This window comes from Seriola lalandi, unplaced genomic scaffold (assembly GCF_002814215.2).
Source record: "Seriola lalandi dorsalis isolate HSWRI2012SDOR001 ecotype SW California unplaced genomic scaffold, Sedor1 jcf7180002054872, whole genome shotgun sequence".
In the NCBI taxonomy this organism is placed as follows: domain Eukaryota; kingdom Metazoa; phylum Chordata; class Actinopteri; order Carangiformes; family Carangidae; genus Seriola; species Seriola lalandi.
Window position 1 is genome coordinate 691,383 of NW_019525425.1, and position 16,153 is coordinate 707,535.

Sequence of the window (16,153 nt, forward strand, 5' to 3'; positions counted from 1 at the left end):
AAATCCAAAGCCTCCAAGACCAGCCATTTCATGCAAAGGAACAAGGAAAGCAGTTTTGCTACTGATGTCACCACGATAAAGGAAGGAGACATAACTCAGTGTACAGGAAATAAAATCAAGCCCTCCTCAATTCACTGTTGTCTGTTTTGTTCACAAAGTGGTCACTCACTGGATAACTGCTCTCAGTTTAAAATGAAACTGCATCGGGATAAGATTAATTTCATCAAGGAAAAAGGAATATGTTTTGGTTGCCTGAAAGTAGGCCACACAAGCAAAGACTGTAGGAGTGTGTGTAACCAAAAACACCCAGGAATTATTCAATAAGACATTGAGCTTAACTGATATTGACACATTCGATGCATATAAAACATTTTGATTTGCTTTGACAGTATATAAATTTATGCTTGGAATATAAAATACAATCATACTTTACCTTATACTTACATTCAATTTGTAACTTACAAAAGTTTGTATTTGCCCATTTTGCATTCAGGCCAGTAGATGTTGCACTGTTCACATGAAGCATCGAGATATAAACCCTTTGTGGAACCACTTTCCTGGGAAAGAAAAACCTCAGATGCTGTGGGACTCACATCCAGTACCAGGCAGTTGATTTCTGCAAGCAAAGAAGACATAACAGCCCGGGAAATTTCACTCACCGAGTATTTCCCTTACTGATCGTGGACTGCTCACAGAGCCAGGTTTCAGTTGCAGCCATGTTGGTTTTTATATACAAAGAAATCATGGTGTATTGTCCTCCCAATCACCATATGTTGGCAGTCTTTATGTTACGCTAGGGGAAAAGGGAAACAACATAAAACCAGGTGTTATTCGTAAATCAAATTTATTGCATAACCCGGACCATAATCATTATGCATATTTTTTTTTTTATTATTATTTTGTACAGCTTTGCATGAATTTTCACTACCAGGTGCTTCAACTAAGTACAGCACACTTCAATGATCAGTGTGAGCATAAATAGCAGAAAATGTAAGTCCACTCACTAATTCCTCTGCACCTACTGCATCAAATATCAACTACTCCTTATTTCCTTGCAAATATTACTGTATTTTCAAAACCCAATGTATATTTTGTAATACAGAGCCAGGAATACGCAATAGTTTGAGAAAATTTAAAATAATAGCATGACTTCTATCCATATCATTTGTCTCATATCTTTTATATAACGCATCATATACATGTTCAACATCAACCCAGATGAATTTAACATAAATCAATTCATAAAATAAATGTTCATTTGTTTCTGTGCCATTATTACAGAGTACGCAGGGGTAAGACAGAACATTTGTTATAATAACTCCAAATCAATTCTCAATTAATGTTCTCAAAGTGATTCCCAGACTTGTATTTTTATTCACTGACGTTGCATCATCTCCATTGGTTTATCAGCGGTCACATGACAGCGTCAAACCCGGAAACGACGACCACTGCTGCAGCTGTCTAAAATCGTACCTCCTAGGAGTCTTGGACATGAAATGAAAACAAGCTGAAGTGAAACCTGAGATGCCATCGAGACGACATCTTGAGGAATAAAATCAGCCAAAATTAAAACCGACGTGCCGGGAAACGGCCCTGACGTGAGGTGGATTATGCTCTACCACGGCTACACCTGTGTTTTTCTGTTGGCTTGGTTTTCCTGCGGATGTTTCCCACATGTGTCTGCCTACAAACAAGAGCCAGAGACTCCAGACTGGAGGATGACTCTGAAAACTATTCGTAACGGAATACACAAGATTGACACGTACCTGAACGCAGCACTGGACTTGTTTGGGGGCGATGACGGGCTGTGTCATTATAGGTGCAGTGATGGTAAACGAACTAACTTTTTACGTCCTAAAACTTTAAAACTTTTCTCAAAGTGAACAACTAGCGAACTACAGGTGCATCTAAGAACACTAACAGTGGCTGTGTTTTATTTTAGTGTCCGGACCCAAGTATCATGCATGCTGGTTTACTGACACATCTCAACTGTGCTTTTGCCTGTTCTGCCTAGTCAATATCATAGGGCTATGGATAATTAGTAAGAGACAAACTTATTATGTTGAGTGTAATATAGTATTATGTTGTAATATGTTGAGTTTATGCCGCTGTTGGGAGCTATACCATACATTATACATTATCACCCCCCGAGTGGCACAGTAAGCCATTAAACGGTCTGTACTGATGTGTTTATCTCTGACAACAAGATAACTGTCGGTGGCAGAACAAGAAACATCTTCACCTTTGCTCCTGTCTCACAGGTTATAAGCCGGTGCCTCGTCCTGGGTACAAGCAACCACCACCCAACGGTTGTGGCTCCCCACTGTTTGGATTCCAGGTAGTGTGACAAAAGTTTGTGGGTTTCTTGTGTGCCTGTGCCACACAAAGTGGGTTGTCATTCCATTGCAGAGTGCATGCTTGGCTGATAGCTTTTTTCTTTTTTTTTTGCAATTGATGTGTACACACTACACAACATATGTAGTCCACAAAATAAGAGACAATGCGGTTATAAAAATGGAGCCAAACTAACAAATCTGCCATGCTGATATTAGCTTCAGATATATCAGGTTATGTCTGTCAACTGAATGCCATTAGTGTATTTCATAGTTTGTCCACCAACCAGCGATGACAAGTTTTTCAGCCGTAGATTTCACTCAGAACATGCAATACTGTGCAAAAGCTTTAGGAACCAAAAGTAAAGTGAGGACGCTTTTTAAAGATAATGCCATGACTACTTCTTATTTATCAGTTAACCTCATACAAAGTGCAGTAAACAGGAAAAAAAACTAAATCAATATTTTGTGTGACCACCACTTGCCTTCAAAACAGCACCACTTCTCCTCAGTATCTTCAGTCAGACTATAGTAGAAAATACTAAAAATAAACAAACAAATAGCTACTTTTTTTTATATTACTGCTTTTTTCATGCGTTTGAGTGATGTTGAGTTATATTCCATATATGGTATTAAACCTACTGGGACTACAAACAGTTGGTGTACTATGCCTTTTGTCATCTTTGACACATATTTTTACCAACTAACCACTGAGTCAAGTCCAAAACACACTGATTACAAACATGTTGTTTCCAGTTTGACATAGGCATCCCTTCCATGACCAAATGCTGTAACCAACATGATCGTTGCTATGACACCTGTGGCAGAGAGAAGCACGACTGCGATGAGGAGTTCCAGGACTGTCTCGAGACCATCTGCAGGAACGTGCAAAGAACTCTGGGATTGGCCCAGAGTGTCCAAGGTGAGAGGCTACTTGAGTCACTTGCTATGACCCAATTCCATACAACATACTAATCTTAACGATAATGTTTTTGCATTGAGTATATAAGAAATTAACATTCATAACTGTTTTATTCTATCAGGAAATGATACACTTGATCTCTATGAGGTTAATCAAACTACTATCAAACTTTGCTGAGATATTTCTGCACCTGCCATACACTATTACATTTATTTTTTGCAGGTGTGAGCAGCCAGCTCTATTTTATTTGTCCAGCAGAGGGTGGGAGAGAGCAGAGGGTGGGAGAGAGCTTTATTTGAAACACTGCAATCTGTGTTACCTGGATGACCTTAACCTGTACTATCTGGATCAAAGTCAGTCTAATAAACACGAGTTTTAAATGTAGTAGTAATCTACAATAAAATCTGTATTTGATCAAAACTATATGATGTAAAGTGAGGAGGTAGCAGGTGCATGTTTTTGAACAAACTCACCTTTCCACTGTTGTGTGTTCGCTCATGTTCTTCCTCTGGTTCTTTCTTTCCATCTTGGCAGCTTGTGAGTCGGCGGTGACTCTGCTGTTTGACGCTGTTATGCACATGGGATGTAAGCCGTACCTGGACAGCCAGAGAGAGTCCTGTGTGTGTCAGTATGAAGTGAAGCGGGAACTGTGACACTGCAGCAGGAACAAGACTGTAAAACAGACTGGTTCAAAAGCACAACACTGACAGAAGGACACTGGCAGTAAACTTTTCTTTCAGACTTGTAGATTTTCTCAGGGATAGAGTGTCGATAGGTGTCGCACTTCTGTTAGACAAGTGAATGTGAAATGACCTTAGTTTTTAGAGTGGACAATTAATATCTTTCCTGTGCAGTTGATTATTTATATTTTGTCAATACTGTGTAATGTGCTAACACCTTGTTTCCATGGACTAGAAACAGGTTGTTAAGGGTTTCCACAGCTAAGCCTGTGTATTTTAGTCAGTGTACAGCAGGTCAGCTGAACATGTGCAATTAGCGTTTTGTCTACAGGCAGCAAGAATACAAAAATGACATTTTCAGTAATATATTAGTGATAAATAAATATTTTCTTAGGTGTAAATGAAGCAGTTTTTTTTCTAATAGGCAACTGCTTTTAAACTCAGCACAAGATACTAACTCTTTATTTACTTACTTTGTCTTTATTTCTTGCTATAATTGGCAAGAAATTATTATTGCAGAAAGATTTCAAGAAATTATTTCTAATAACAGACCACAAAATAAAACATTATTGCCCAGTACCTTCTCCCATGCACCTAATAGGAACATCTGAGTAAAGAATGGCTTTAAAGCAATTTTCTTTCCTACATAGACTTATCACATTGAGGGGAATGCACTGGTGAGCTCAGTTTATGTAAATGTGACAACGCTGTGGAGGAAAACTCAACAAAATTTTCATCAATACCTTAAGTTGTAAAATGTTTATGATGGTTAATTTAGGAAAATAACCTAGAAAATCCCCATTACTATTGTTCCAGATTTATCGTTTCATATATCACTGAACAATATTTTGGGATTTTGAACTGTTATTTTGATAAAACAAGTTGTGAGGTGCATTTTTTCACAAGAGAAGAGCTAGAGGTGGGCACAGCTAGAAGCAGCACAGGAGCAGAGTAGGACATCTTAACAAGGCAGAGTTTGGGACATACCACACGCAAGAAAACACTGCACTTAAACATTTGTCAGGATTATGTGAGCACTATCAAATAGAGGAATCGGTGGAGTATGTTTTTTTTTTTTTCACTGCAAATAAATTTTCAAATACTTTTGAGAAAAATAAATGTGTGTGTGTGTGTGTGTACTTGTAAATGCTATAACAATAGTAGTGGTCCTGCATAGTGACGACCAAAAAGGTCCATTTTTATTTTTCATAGTGCCAATTCACAACATAAGTTATCTCAAGTAACTTTTCAAATAGAAAAGGGCTGTTTGAGGGCTTTTAAAACTTTATTTAAGAGTTAGGGTTAGGATATGGCATTCATTTGTGATGGTTAGGGTAGGGTAAGGGGTGTGTGTGTGTGTGTGTGTGTGTGTGTGTGTGTGTGTGTGTGTGTGTGTGTGTGTGTGTGTGTGTGTGTGTGTGTGTGTGTGTGTGAGACATGTCTTTCTGTTATTTAGCCTACCTTCATTGCTTTAAATAGAACAAAAATAGTAGAAACACCAGCGCAGCAGCCGACAGACAAAATGCTACGTTGCTAGCCAACAGAGTAATGATGTTCAATGATGTTCAATGATGTTCGTTGATGATGTTCAATACAAGTCCTCACTTTCTTCAAATGGCATTTTGAGGGTTAGAATTAGGTCAGGTGTGTGCGTGTGTTTGGGAGGAATATTGGGAAATTGTACTCAAGTTAATTTCAGTCAGGCACTTTGCGGTCTGTGCATGCAACTGATAATTACAAATACACCCGGTTGGCAGAACTAAGAACTCCTAGCTAAGACTAATGCAGTCTAATAGTCCTGCAATTTTTAATATTCTTAAAATTGTTGATTCAGCTGTATTATCATTTTGGATGATGTAGTGCTGATGGGCTGCTTTACATTGTAAAGCCTACCTTCATTGCTATGAATGGGACACAATAGTAGAAACACAAGGGCTACAACCGGATCAGTAAACCCGTGACTTATGAGTGAGTATGAAAAGGCTGAAGTGAAACCAAAACGTACCTGCTGGGAAACGCTCTTATCTGGCTCTGATATGACTTGGAAGATGGCCTTTCCTATCTTCGTTTTTCTCTTTTTGTGCTCTTGCCGATGTTTACCACACGTGGCTGCCTCCAAACAAGAGCCAGAGACTCCAGACTGGATAAGGACCCTGAAAGGTATTTGTAATGTCATACACAACAGCGAACCATCACTGGATGTGTTGGATTTGTTTGTTGGCCATAAGCGTAGTGATGGTAAATGAGCTTCTTCCTTTCTTCTTTTAAATATTTTCTTAAAGTGAATAATTGATTTGTTTATTTGCACTTCCAAACATTGCTGATATTATTCACACCTGTGCATTTGTGTCTGTTGGGTTCGTTCTCTTCCCACATGTGTCAGCCTCTAAACAAGAGTCAGAGAGTACAGACTGGATGAAAAGTATTTTTGACAAAATACAAAAGATTGAAACATTCCTGGAGGCAGCGTGGTCCCTGTATTTTGGCTATAAGCATAGTGATGGTAAACAAGCTTCTTTGCTCTCTCAATACCTTTCTCCTCCTTTGCAAAACTTGATTTGTGGAACATAGCTGTAACTAAGAACATTGTCAGGACCCAGGTATCATGCATGCTGGCTCACTGGTACATCCAAACATCACTGACATTATTCACACCTGTGCGTTTGTGTTTTTCTGTTGGGTTTATTTTTCCCACATGTCTGCCTCCAAACAAGAGCAAGAGAGTCCAGACTGGTTGAAGACTGTGAAAACTCTTCGTGACAGAATGCACAACATTCACACATTCCTGAATGGGCTGCGGAAAGTGTACAAAGTGTTAAGTGGCATAGGTAGGTGGTAAACTACCTTCTTTCTTTCTTCTAACAAAACCTTCAAAGTGAGCAACTGATCTGTGAAACACAGGTGTAACTAAGAATATTAGTAGTGGTTGTGTTTTACTTGAGTGTCATGACCCAGATTTCATGCATGCTGGTTTAATGGTACAAACATCACTGATATTATTCACACGTGTGCTTTTGTCTCTTTCTGTTGGGGTTGTTCTCTTGTGGATGTTTCCCACATATGGCTGTCTCCAAACAAGGGAAGAAGAGTCCAGACTGGAGGATGATTCTGAGAACTTTCTGTTACACCGTACACATGATTGAACCATTACAGGATGCAGCACAGATCTTTCGTGATGGCGATGACAGGGTGTGTCATTATAGGTGCAGTGACGGTAAACTATAGCTTCTTTTTTTTTTTTTTTTTTAAACCTTTCTTAAAGTGAACAACTGATCTGTGAAACACGTGTAAGTTAGAACATTTATCAACATCAACAAGATAACTGTGGGTGGCAGAATAAGAAATGTCTTCACCTTTGCTCCTGTCTCACAGGTAACAACCCAGTGCCTCGTCCTGGGTACAAGCAGCCACCACCCAATGGATGTGGCTCCCCACTGTTTGGATTTCAGGTAGTGTGACAGAACTGGGGGTTTCTTGTGTGTCTGTGACACACATAGAAGGTTGTCATTCGATATTGATATCCACAGCATGCCTGGTGGACAGCATGCTTGGCTACTATCAGGTTATGTCTGTCAGCTGAATGCCATTAGTATGTTTCATAGTTTGTCCACCAACCAGCGATGACAAGTTTTTTGAGATTTCACTCAGAACATGCAATACTGTGCAAAGGTACTTAAAATGAGAATACTATCAAAAAATAATGCTTGAACAGTTTTTATTTATCTGTTAACTTCATACAAAGTGTGGTAAACAGAAACAAACCACATCACAGCTTTTCAAGGTACTTGGTGGGTGGGTTGTTCTGAGCATCTTGTTGCCTCAGTGTCTTCTGTGTCTGGCTGTATATTTGTGTCAGCCAGAGTCATGAATGCAAATTGAATTTGGGACCAAACAGACGCCTCTCTGATGGAAGGCATGATAAATAAGAATCTAAACATCTACAGTGCCTAAAGCTTTTGCACAGTACTATTCTTGAACACAATTCTTTTTAAGGGAATCGGTTCAAGAATGTTTATATTTACATTAAAATTGAATATTGGCTGATGTGAAGTAGGAAGAAGAAAAAGAAAAATCATATTGCCATATTGAGATTTGACAGATTTTTGAGACAAATCACAATGTTTTAGTGAGAATGGTGATTTTTGCATTTCATTTAAACAAAAAAACAAAAAAACCCCACAATAATTGTGGCCAAAAGAATTCATGATATTATCTATAGAAAATTAAAAAAATATATATTTCTGTGAGTAAAACAGTCACAGCACACTATGCCTTTTGTCATCTCTGAAACATAATTTTACCAAGTTATTTCTGACCCAAATCCAAAACACACTTATTACAAACATTCAGACTTACTGAGCTGTTATTTCCAGTTTGACATAGGCATCCCTTCCATGACCAAATGCTGTAACCAACACGATCGTTGCTATGACACCTGTGGCCAAAAGAAGCGCAACTGCGATGACGAGCTCCGTCACTGTCTCATGACCATGTGCAGGAAGGAGCTCAAACCTCTGGGATCGGAGACGACTGTCCAAGGTGAGAGGCTACAATTCCACACTACATTCTGATCTTTATGGTGTTTTTGCAGTGAGTATACAAGAAATCAGCATACAGTTTTATGCTATCAGGAACACTTTGGCTGTCAAACTTTCATCAGATCTTCCTGTACCTGCTATCCATTTAACCATCCATAAATTGAATGCTAGAATTTTTTTCTGTCTGCAGCATAAAATCCTTTTCCATGGAAGATATTTCACACTGTTGTGTGTTCGCTCATGTTGTTCCTCTGGTTCTTTCTTTCCATCTTGGCAGCTTGTGAGTCGATGGGGACTCTGCTGCATGACATGATTAAATACTTGGGATGTAAGCCGTACCGGGACAGCCAGAGAGAGTCCTGTATGTGTCAGTATGAAGCGAAGGGGGAACTGTGACACTGCAACAGGAACGAGATGGTTCAGCAGTACAAGATACAAGATTCGCTGAAGGACACCAGCAATACATTTTACTTTCAGACTTTCAGAGTTTCGATAATGTCATACTTCTTCAAAGTGAATGTGAAACTACTTAAGTTTTTAGAGTAGACAATTAATTTGGATGCTTGGGAAGGACCCAATCTGTAATGCTAAACCTGTATAACCTGAAGTATTCTAGTGGGTGTGGTACAACAATGTGCATTTTGTTTCTAGGCAACAAGAATACAATTGAACATATATGAAAAATGATTTCCAATATTATGTCAATGATAGATAAATAAGGGAGTTCTTCTGGAAATCAGCAACTGCTTTTAAACTCAGCACAACAAACTAACAGTTTCAGAAGCTTTATTTTCCCCTATAATTGGAATTGGCACTGAATTCAAGAAATATATGTTTTGTTTTTGTATATATTTTGTTTTTCCTTATGTAAGATTTGTGAAAGTGATATGGAGGGAAATGGACTGGTGAGAACACTGTGGAGAAAAATTGAACTGTCATCAAAAAATGATATTGATTATTAATTATTGATAATTCTGTGTCAATTGTCATCATGGACATTTTTGAAGAAGCTTTACCACAGAAGCTCTGTTTGCCAAACATAACATGATATATCTGGAGAAAGGTTTTTTTGGTAAAGGTTTATTTGAAGTTAATTGTATGGGAGAAATCAGGGTATCTGCAGATCTTGAAAAGTCTTAAAAACATTTAGTCTTGCATGTTGGAACATACTATTGTTCCAGACCTCTGACCTTAAATTAATTTGTTATTTTTTACCTAGTTGATCCATCCATCCATTCAACCACCCATTTTCTGGTGATTAATTGATTAGTTGATTGATAGAAAAATCATTGGCAACTATTTTGATAATCAGCAAATTCTTTCGAGCAAAAATGAAAAAATGCCAAACATTTTCTCTTTCTAACTAGTGAAGGATCTGCTACTTTTTTTTTCTCATAAAGCCTATCACAATGAACTGAACATCTTTGGGTTTTGAACTATTTTGATAAAACAAGACATTTGTGGCATAGACTCAACAATTATTTGACAAATAATAAAAATGTAATATAAAAAAAATCAGCAGATTAAAATAATTTATCATTTATATTATCAGGAAATAATGGCAAAAATGTGAAATAAAACTTTATATAATAATTCTTTCTTAATTTGTAATTCTAGGTCTTTTTTGTTGTTGTTTTTATTATCTTTCATGCTTTGGACGGTATGACCGTGAAACATTAAATTTAATTCTATGAGGTACAAAATTTATAGAATTCCTCTTGTCTGGATTAGATGTTTCATTTTCCTTATCTTCGGCACCCATCCTAATCTCCCTTCAACTGCCTATGATCTATTAAACCACTGCACTTTGATTTTTTATGATTAGCTGTTGCAATGTGGCAAAGGCGAAAAAAAAAATGTGTCAAAGGCGGAAGTACTGACTGTTAAGCGTTGAGAAACAGACGTCAGAGCCAATCGTGTTCTCCGTGTGTCTCATTCGGCCAATGAGATTTAGGGGGGGGGGGGCTAAATCAGACTCACTGGTGTTGTCTTGACAAAGCAAATTCATTTTCCAGTGGTGTCAGTCGGGGAGAAACAACCTGTGAACATGTCTAACACTGCGGAAGACAGCAGCGCAGGTAACAACTTTACAAACATGTTTTAATTAAAAGTCGACATACCAGTTGTGGTCTCCTTTGTACGGCATTTTAAAAGTTATCAAGTAAATGCAATGCCTTTTAAATTCGCACTATGTTGTTTCATACTGTAAATGTTTCGCCTTTACTTTAAGTGACCTTTCGCTTCAGACAGTCACTAGGTTAGCATAACAGTTGTGGCAGGTTTTTTTTTATGTCATTCCACCAAGACTTAATGCCACAACTTAATTGCTCTTTGTCTCGTCTTCACAGGAAGTGTTGCCAAAGACAGCAAAACGGCAACAGACAGGGCGGGTGAGTGCTTGACATTAAGACACACAGATTTACATGGATACATTGTTTGCGTCCACTTGTCTTCTTAGAGGGAAGGGTCACTGCAAATCAATGCACAGTTGTTCTGAGTGATCACGCTTATCCAATGATGGAACAGGTCCTGATGGGAATGGTCTCTTCAAGTATGACATTGACATTGTCCCCATCCATATGGCACGAGGGATCACTTAACAGTTTGATAAGTATGAAAATCATGTGAATCATACGCTATGGCCTTCACAGTCACCAGATCTCAACCCAACTTAACACATATGTTAGACAGTGGGGAATATGATTTGGAATAATGGTGTTCATCCCTCCAGTAGAGTCCAGAGACTTTTAGCATATGTTCTGGTGTCACAACACCTTACTAAGATACTTAATATTGTTTTTTCCCTTTAATTTGTCACATGCTATTATTAAAGCCTATGTGCTGTTATAATGTGAATTGTCTTCAAAGCAAAAGCGAAACAATGTAAATCTGTGCAGAAACCAGGTTTTATTGCCAGTGAGGCCAGAGTACACTCAGTTCAAACGCACTGAGATGAATCATTAACTCAAACTCTTTTGATTATTGCCGTGTCATTTAGGCATGATGTAATTTTTCCCATATTTGCTGTCATCCTGTCATTTAGACACTATAAAGGTGCTTTTTATTGGGCAGAGTAAAAACTGAAAGGTATCGAGTGTGAAAGACGAGACAGCCCAGCTATAAATTGGTTTGTCTTGATCCTATAGTATATGAATTGTATGTAAATTAGCTACAATGTAGTTTAATACAACAGCCCTGGAATAAATGGTAATTTCATGAAGGTTATATTCAGTTTTTGTTAAAGCTCTTTGAAAGAGGTCTTCATTCAGTTTAATGGTCAGTTATGCGTTTCTGGTGCTGTTGACTAATATTGTGTTAGAGGCGGCCTAATATTTCTTGCCTTCACACAATTTATATCAGTGAGGACACACTAAATGTTAGAAACACAGCTTAATGTACAGCCTCCCAAATGACCATAAAGTTGAATCAGAACCTCTATGAAACAGATTCAACAAAAACTAAACAGTACAACTGTTATATTAGAATGAATAAGTTTTAGCAAGGTGTACCTAATAAACTGGCAACTGAGTGTAAAACAAAAAAAACACACAAGCCCAAAAGTACCTTTCAAAAATGTGTATATATACTTATTTATATTTTTTTAAAAGTTAGATGATACCTTCAAATAGCCGTTTTACGCGGCATGGGACCTCAACTCTGTCAAGGTTCCACGCGAGCTGAGGCGAGCTGTGGTGTGAAAGCACTGCAGACTACTGATTGGTCAGAGAGAGTTGTTAAATACCCCTGATCTGCTGCCTTCACACACAGAGTCTAACCTACATATCTGTAGGGTGGGACATGGAGGTGTCACTTTTGGCCTCTGTTCTTTGCCATCTTTCTCCACCTGTCATCCAGCCATTGAGCGCAATGAGGACACTAAAGCTGACAGAACAATGGCTGCTTGACCCCATACCAGCAGCAGTGGAGCAATTCATGCACCTTTAGTTGTACTGCTTAACAAAGAAGCAAAAGCCAGAAAAGCTCAATCATCCTATTTATTTTTGGCAAAGAAAGTGTTATTTTTTGTTAGATATTTAAAAGAAAAAAAAATATTAAAAAAAGCTGTAAAACCAGACTTGTCAAAGCATTATTGTTTTATAATTATAGTCTAAGTGGGTTATTCATGTATGTGCTGTTTTTTTATAGCATGCACAGAGAACCTGACAGAGACTGATGCCTTCATCAGAAGGTAAACCGTTTCTTCTTGTTTGTGTAGTTATCAGCATGAAATTCTCACTTCACTTTGGTCCAGTACTTACCTAATGTGGTCTGTATTCATGTTTCTTTTTTGAAACAGCTCTTTAGCTTTGGATCCTGCAGAGGAGTACAAGATGAGCAACAAACGACGAGGCCTCGCACTCATCTTTAACCAGGAGCGCTTCTTCTGGCGCCTGGGGTTGAGCGACAGGCACGGGACCAACGCTGACCGCTACAACTTGGAGAGAAGGTATCCCTTTGCAGCTAGCCGCAGGAGAGGGAACACTGTGTTTGTTAGAGCTACTTGTGTGCACTGGTTTAGCGACTGCATGTTGTGTCTGTGGTAACATCTTGTAAGAATATCCAATGCTTTTCTTCTTCTTTGTATTTTATTACATGCCCAACTAATACTCACCTCTCTTTTAGACTGAAAGAGCTGGACTTTGAAGTGAAGGCTTATGACAACTACAAAGAGGATGAAGTCCTACAAAAAATCAATGAAGGTAAGTGTACACGATCACCTATATGACTGAAATGACATGTATATTCAGCAGAAGGCACTGTAACATCATTACTGGAATGCCTATTTCCTTGCTGTCCTGAACATGCAAAGATCCAGCATGTGATATCCTGTGGTACAGTACCCTTTAGCTCGTTCAGTTGCGAGTTTAACCTGATTTACCTGATGTCCCACCAGCTGCTGAAGACGATCATTCAGATGCAGACTGCTTTCTGCTCGTCTTCCTGAGCCATGGCGAGAATGACCATGTTTATACCTACGACGGCAAGATAAGCATCCAGGACATCACATCAATGTTCAAAGGAGACAAGTGCAGAAGCCTTGTAGGAAAACCAAAGATCTTTGTATTACAGGTACATGCAAACAAAAACCAATACTCCTTTCAAGCCTTTAGAACATGACAACATGCAGTATTACCTATGTTTTTTTTTTTTAATGCTGTGTCTGTCACTAGGCATGCCGTGGAGACAAGCATGATGATCCAGTGACCCCCTGTGATGCCGTGGACAATGAGATAAAGACGAATGAGGTGGTGGTGGACGCCAGCACCGTATACACCCTCCCTGCTGGAGCTGATTTCATCATGTGCTATTCTGTGGCTGAAGGTGAGCTGCCAAGGATGTTTGAAACTAGTCATTTGCTCTTGATGGGTAGTTGATATTAGAGTTAATTATTTCAGATGCATTAAATGTTGTCCAGTCAGTTAACTTTCTTGTCCTGTGCCGTTTGTTAAGGCTACTATTCCCACCGGGAGACCATCAACGGATCCTGGTATGTCCAGGATCTGTGTGAGCTGCTTCGGAAGTATGGGGATTCCCTTGAATTCACGGAGTTACTCACACTGGTCAACAGAAAAGTGTCAATGAGGAGCGTAGGGAACTGTAATGACCGGAGTGCGATTGGGAAGAAGCAAGTACCTTGCTTTGCTTCAATGCTCACCAAGAAACTCTACTTCCGACCAAAACAGTAACAGTTTCAGATCTCAGTCATTAAATTAGCTGATTTTCTATTTATGCCTGGAAATTAGGGTCTCTGGAAGGGGGATTTTTTTCTTTTCAATTTCTGTTTTTCTCCAGTCATCTACTGTATGTTGCTTGTGAATGCTATTATTTACATATGCACTGAATAATCAGCTATTTACAGGTTTAGTTTTTCCAATCGAATCAGTGGTTACAAAATAACAGGAGCAACATGTACTGACATGAGCTGAAATACTGTGAACATTCTTGGCCTCAGGCAATCTCATCACTCTGAAACCTCATATAATTTGGAATTGTGGTTTCATTTGTTATGTAATGTTTCTTCTTGAGAAACCAGATTTTATAAACCTTCACCTGGTTTATACGTTTTTTTTTTTTTGTGTGTGTTTGCATCTGCATGACAGAGAATCCAGGCAGGACGATCTGTGGCAGCAGTAAGAGTAGAGAGTAGAGGAGAAATCTGATTACTGCGCAGCTGCAAGTAAACATGTTGCAGTATCTTATTTACAGGTTTACCTAACCTATCCTAACCTGTTTTCTCACACTAATCTGGTTTCTTATGTAATTGTAAATGTACAGTAGATGTTATAATGCAATCCAATACAACAGCCCTGCAGTAATTCAAAGGTAATTTTGTATATTGGAGGACCAAGATAGACTCATCACAGCTACATGTATGCATTGACTGGTTTGTGAAAAATCTTGCTTTATTTGTCACTACTATTAGAAAACCAAATTTAAAGGCTCCCTGTAAAACATGCAGGTGTTTCAAAGTATTTTACAGCAGAAGTGGACCAAAGACCAGCAAATACCACCTCTGTAAAACCAGAAAAGTTCATAAGCTTTTATAAAACAAAACATTAACCTTTTAGGGAAAAGGTGCAGAGGCACTACTTTATACAGCAAATGCAATATATTTGTGTAGTGATTAGTCTTTAGGCAATCATTTACTGACTAAATTTATCATGAGATGAGAAGCATCAGGATTTGGGTGGCTTATCAGTGTATATATACATATTTACAGAAATACTGCAATGTGATTTTTTTTTTTTTTTCACTTATTTCTGCCAGAAACGTGTGGACTCATTTTTGACAGCATAATTCATGGTCTTCTTATATTGGATTGCATTATGGTTTAAGTTGTTCCTGTTATTTTACCCAACCACTGTAGCTCAATACACATTTTGCACTTTAAAAAAAAAATTGCTTTTAAATTGCAGGATTATCACAGAACACATTTTGTGTCAGCTACTTTTCATAGCCTTTTGTGGTATTTTATCTTAGCTTATTTAATCCAGTTTTAACTATTGTGGTACTACAGAAATGTTTGCTTATTCTCTAGCCGACTGTCTTTTTACCTTAACAAGCCAAGAAAATGGTAGCTTTTGAAATAACTGGTGGCCTTGCTCAAGCAAGCTTTCCTTAGACTAAACACTGTCTAAGAGGAAGCTAGAAGTGTCAGGTGAGGGTTTTTTTTTTAGCTGTACAGTCAGTTACAGGTATGTCAAATATTTTCCAACTTACTGTATCTTGCGAGGCAGGTGACATAACAGCATGACAACCAGGAAACAGTACTCCTAATGATTTTGTTCACATCAGGGTTAAATACTTGTCATAGCAGATTATCCAGTCACAACGTAAACATGCTGTTTGTTCAAGCTCGCTCCATCAAAAAGGGAATTCATGTTTGTGCTCTTCTTTGTGTCGTAGCAGTTTACAGTACTAAATTTAATAATGCGTATTTGCACCCAAAACGGCAACAAACACCAGTGTGGAAAGTACCTCAGGGAGAAGGGGTGTCCTTTTACACATGTACTGTGGACCTAAAACACTTTCAGCTGTGTCACATGATCTATAAACTCAGGAAAAACAAAGTTACCAGCATACACTCATCCTGTATTTTTGTGGTCTTACTGTTTTGACTTTTTACAATAAATTCTGTGTGATATTACTGATGTTACATATAGTGATTTTGTTGTTTTG

The 16,153-nt window shown here is 38.3% G+C and overlaps 3 protein-coding genes across 4 annotated transcripts; all 3 read left to right on the plus strand.

Moving 5' to 3' along the window:
• The first annotated feature begins 1,430 nt into the window (after nt 1-1,430).
• On the plus strand, nt 1,431-5,374 carry LOC111671169 (group XIIA secretory phospholipase A2-like). Its single transcript, XM_023428190.2, has 4 exons — nt 1,431-1,830; nt 2,262-2,338; nt 3,090-3,255; nt 3,790-5,374. Exons 1-4 carry the CDS (start codon nt 1,611-1,613, stop codon nt 3,906-3,908), a joined length of 582 nt encoding a protein of 193 aa, XP_023283958.1. The 5' UTR covers nt 1,431-1,610; the 3' UTR covers nt 3,909-5,374.
• A 178-nt stretch (nt 5,375-5,552) lies between these two features.
• Nucleotides 5,553-10,176, plus strand: LOC111671190 (group XIIA secretory phospholipase A2-like). Of its 2 annotated transcripts, none has more exons than XM_087179821.1 (7): nt 5,553-6,101; nt 6,319-6,438; nt 6,650-6,763; nt 7,015-7,149; nt 7,308-7,384; nt 8,309-8,474; nt 8,751-10,176. In XM_087179821.1, exons 1-7 carry the CDS (start codon nt 5,900-5,902, stop codon nt 8,867-8,869), a joined length of 933 nt encoding a protein of 310 aa, XP_087035947.1. In that variant the 5' UTR covers nt 5,553-5,899; the 3' UTR covers nt 8,870-10,176. The 2 variants fall into 2 exon arrangements, with proteins under 2 accessions (XP_087035947.1, XP_023283994.1); XM_023428226.2 differs by having other exon boundaries at nt 5,555-6,173.
• Nucleotides 10,177-10,461: 285 nt separating this feature from the next.
• On the plus strand, nt 10,462-16,121 carry LOC111671191 (caspase-6). The gene is made up of 8 exons (XM_023428227.2): nt 10,462-10,551; nt 10,822-10,863; nt 12,620-12,662; nt 12,771-12,920; nt 13,097-13,173; nt 13,368-13,543; nt 13,645-13,795; nt 13,925-16,121. Exons 1-8 carry the CDS (start codon nt 10,521-10,523, stop codon nt 14,158-14,160), a joined length of 906 nt encoding a protein of 301 aa, XP_023283995.1. The 5' UTR covers nt 10,462-10,520; the 3' UTR covers nt 14,161-16,121.
• Nucleotides 16,122-16,153: the final 32 nt, after the last annotated feature.

Bases quoted from the DNA above. Each gene is read 5' to 3' on its own strand.
- LOC111671169 (XM_023428190.2), top strand. From the start codon at position 1,611: ATGCTCTACCACGGCTACACCTGTGTTTTTCTGTTGGCTTGGTTTTCC. The intron at 2,339-3,089 runs GTAGTGTGACAA...TGTTGTTTCCAG, and splicing joins CCCCACTGTTTGGATTCCAG to TTTGACATAGGCATCCCTTC. The intron at 3,256-3,789 runs GTGAGAGGCTAC...CCATCTTGGCAG, and splicing joins ATTGGCCCAGAGTGTCCAAG to CTTGTGAGTCGGCGGTGACT.
- LOC111671190 (XM_023428226.2), top strand. From the start codon at position 5,900: ATGAGTGAGTATGAAAAGGCTGAAGTGAAACCAAAACGTACCTGCTGG. The intron at 6,174-6,318 runs GTAAATGAGCTT...CACATGTGTCAG, and splicing joins TGGCCATAAGCGTAGTGATG to CCTCTAAACAAGAGTCAGAG. The intron at 6,439-6,649 runs GTAAACAAGCTT...CCTCCAAACAAG, and splicing joins TGGCTATAAGCATAGTGATG to AGCAAGAGAGTCCAGACTGG.
- LOC111671191 (XM_023428227.2), top strand. From the start codon at position 10,521: ATGTCTAACACTGCGGAAGACAGCAGCGCAG. The intron at 10,552-10,821 runs GTAACAACTTTA...TCGTCTTCACAG, and splicing joins TGCGGAAGACAGCAGCGCAG to GAAGTGTTGCCAAAGACAGC. The intron at 13,796-13,924 runs GTGAGCTGCCAA...CCGTTTGTTAAG, and splicing joins GTGCTATTCTGTGGCTGAAG to GCTACTATTCCCACCGGGAG.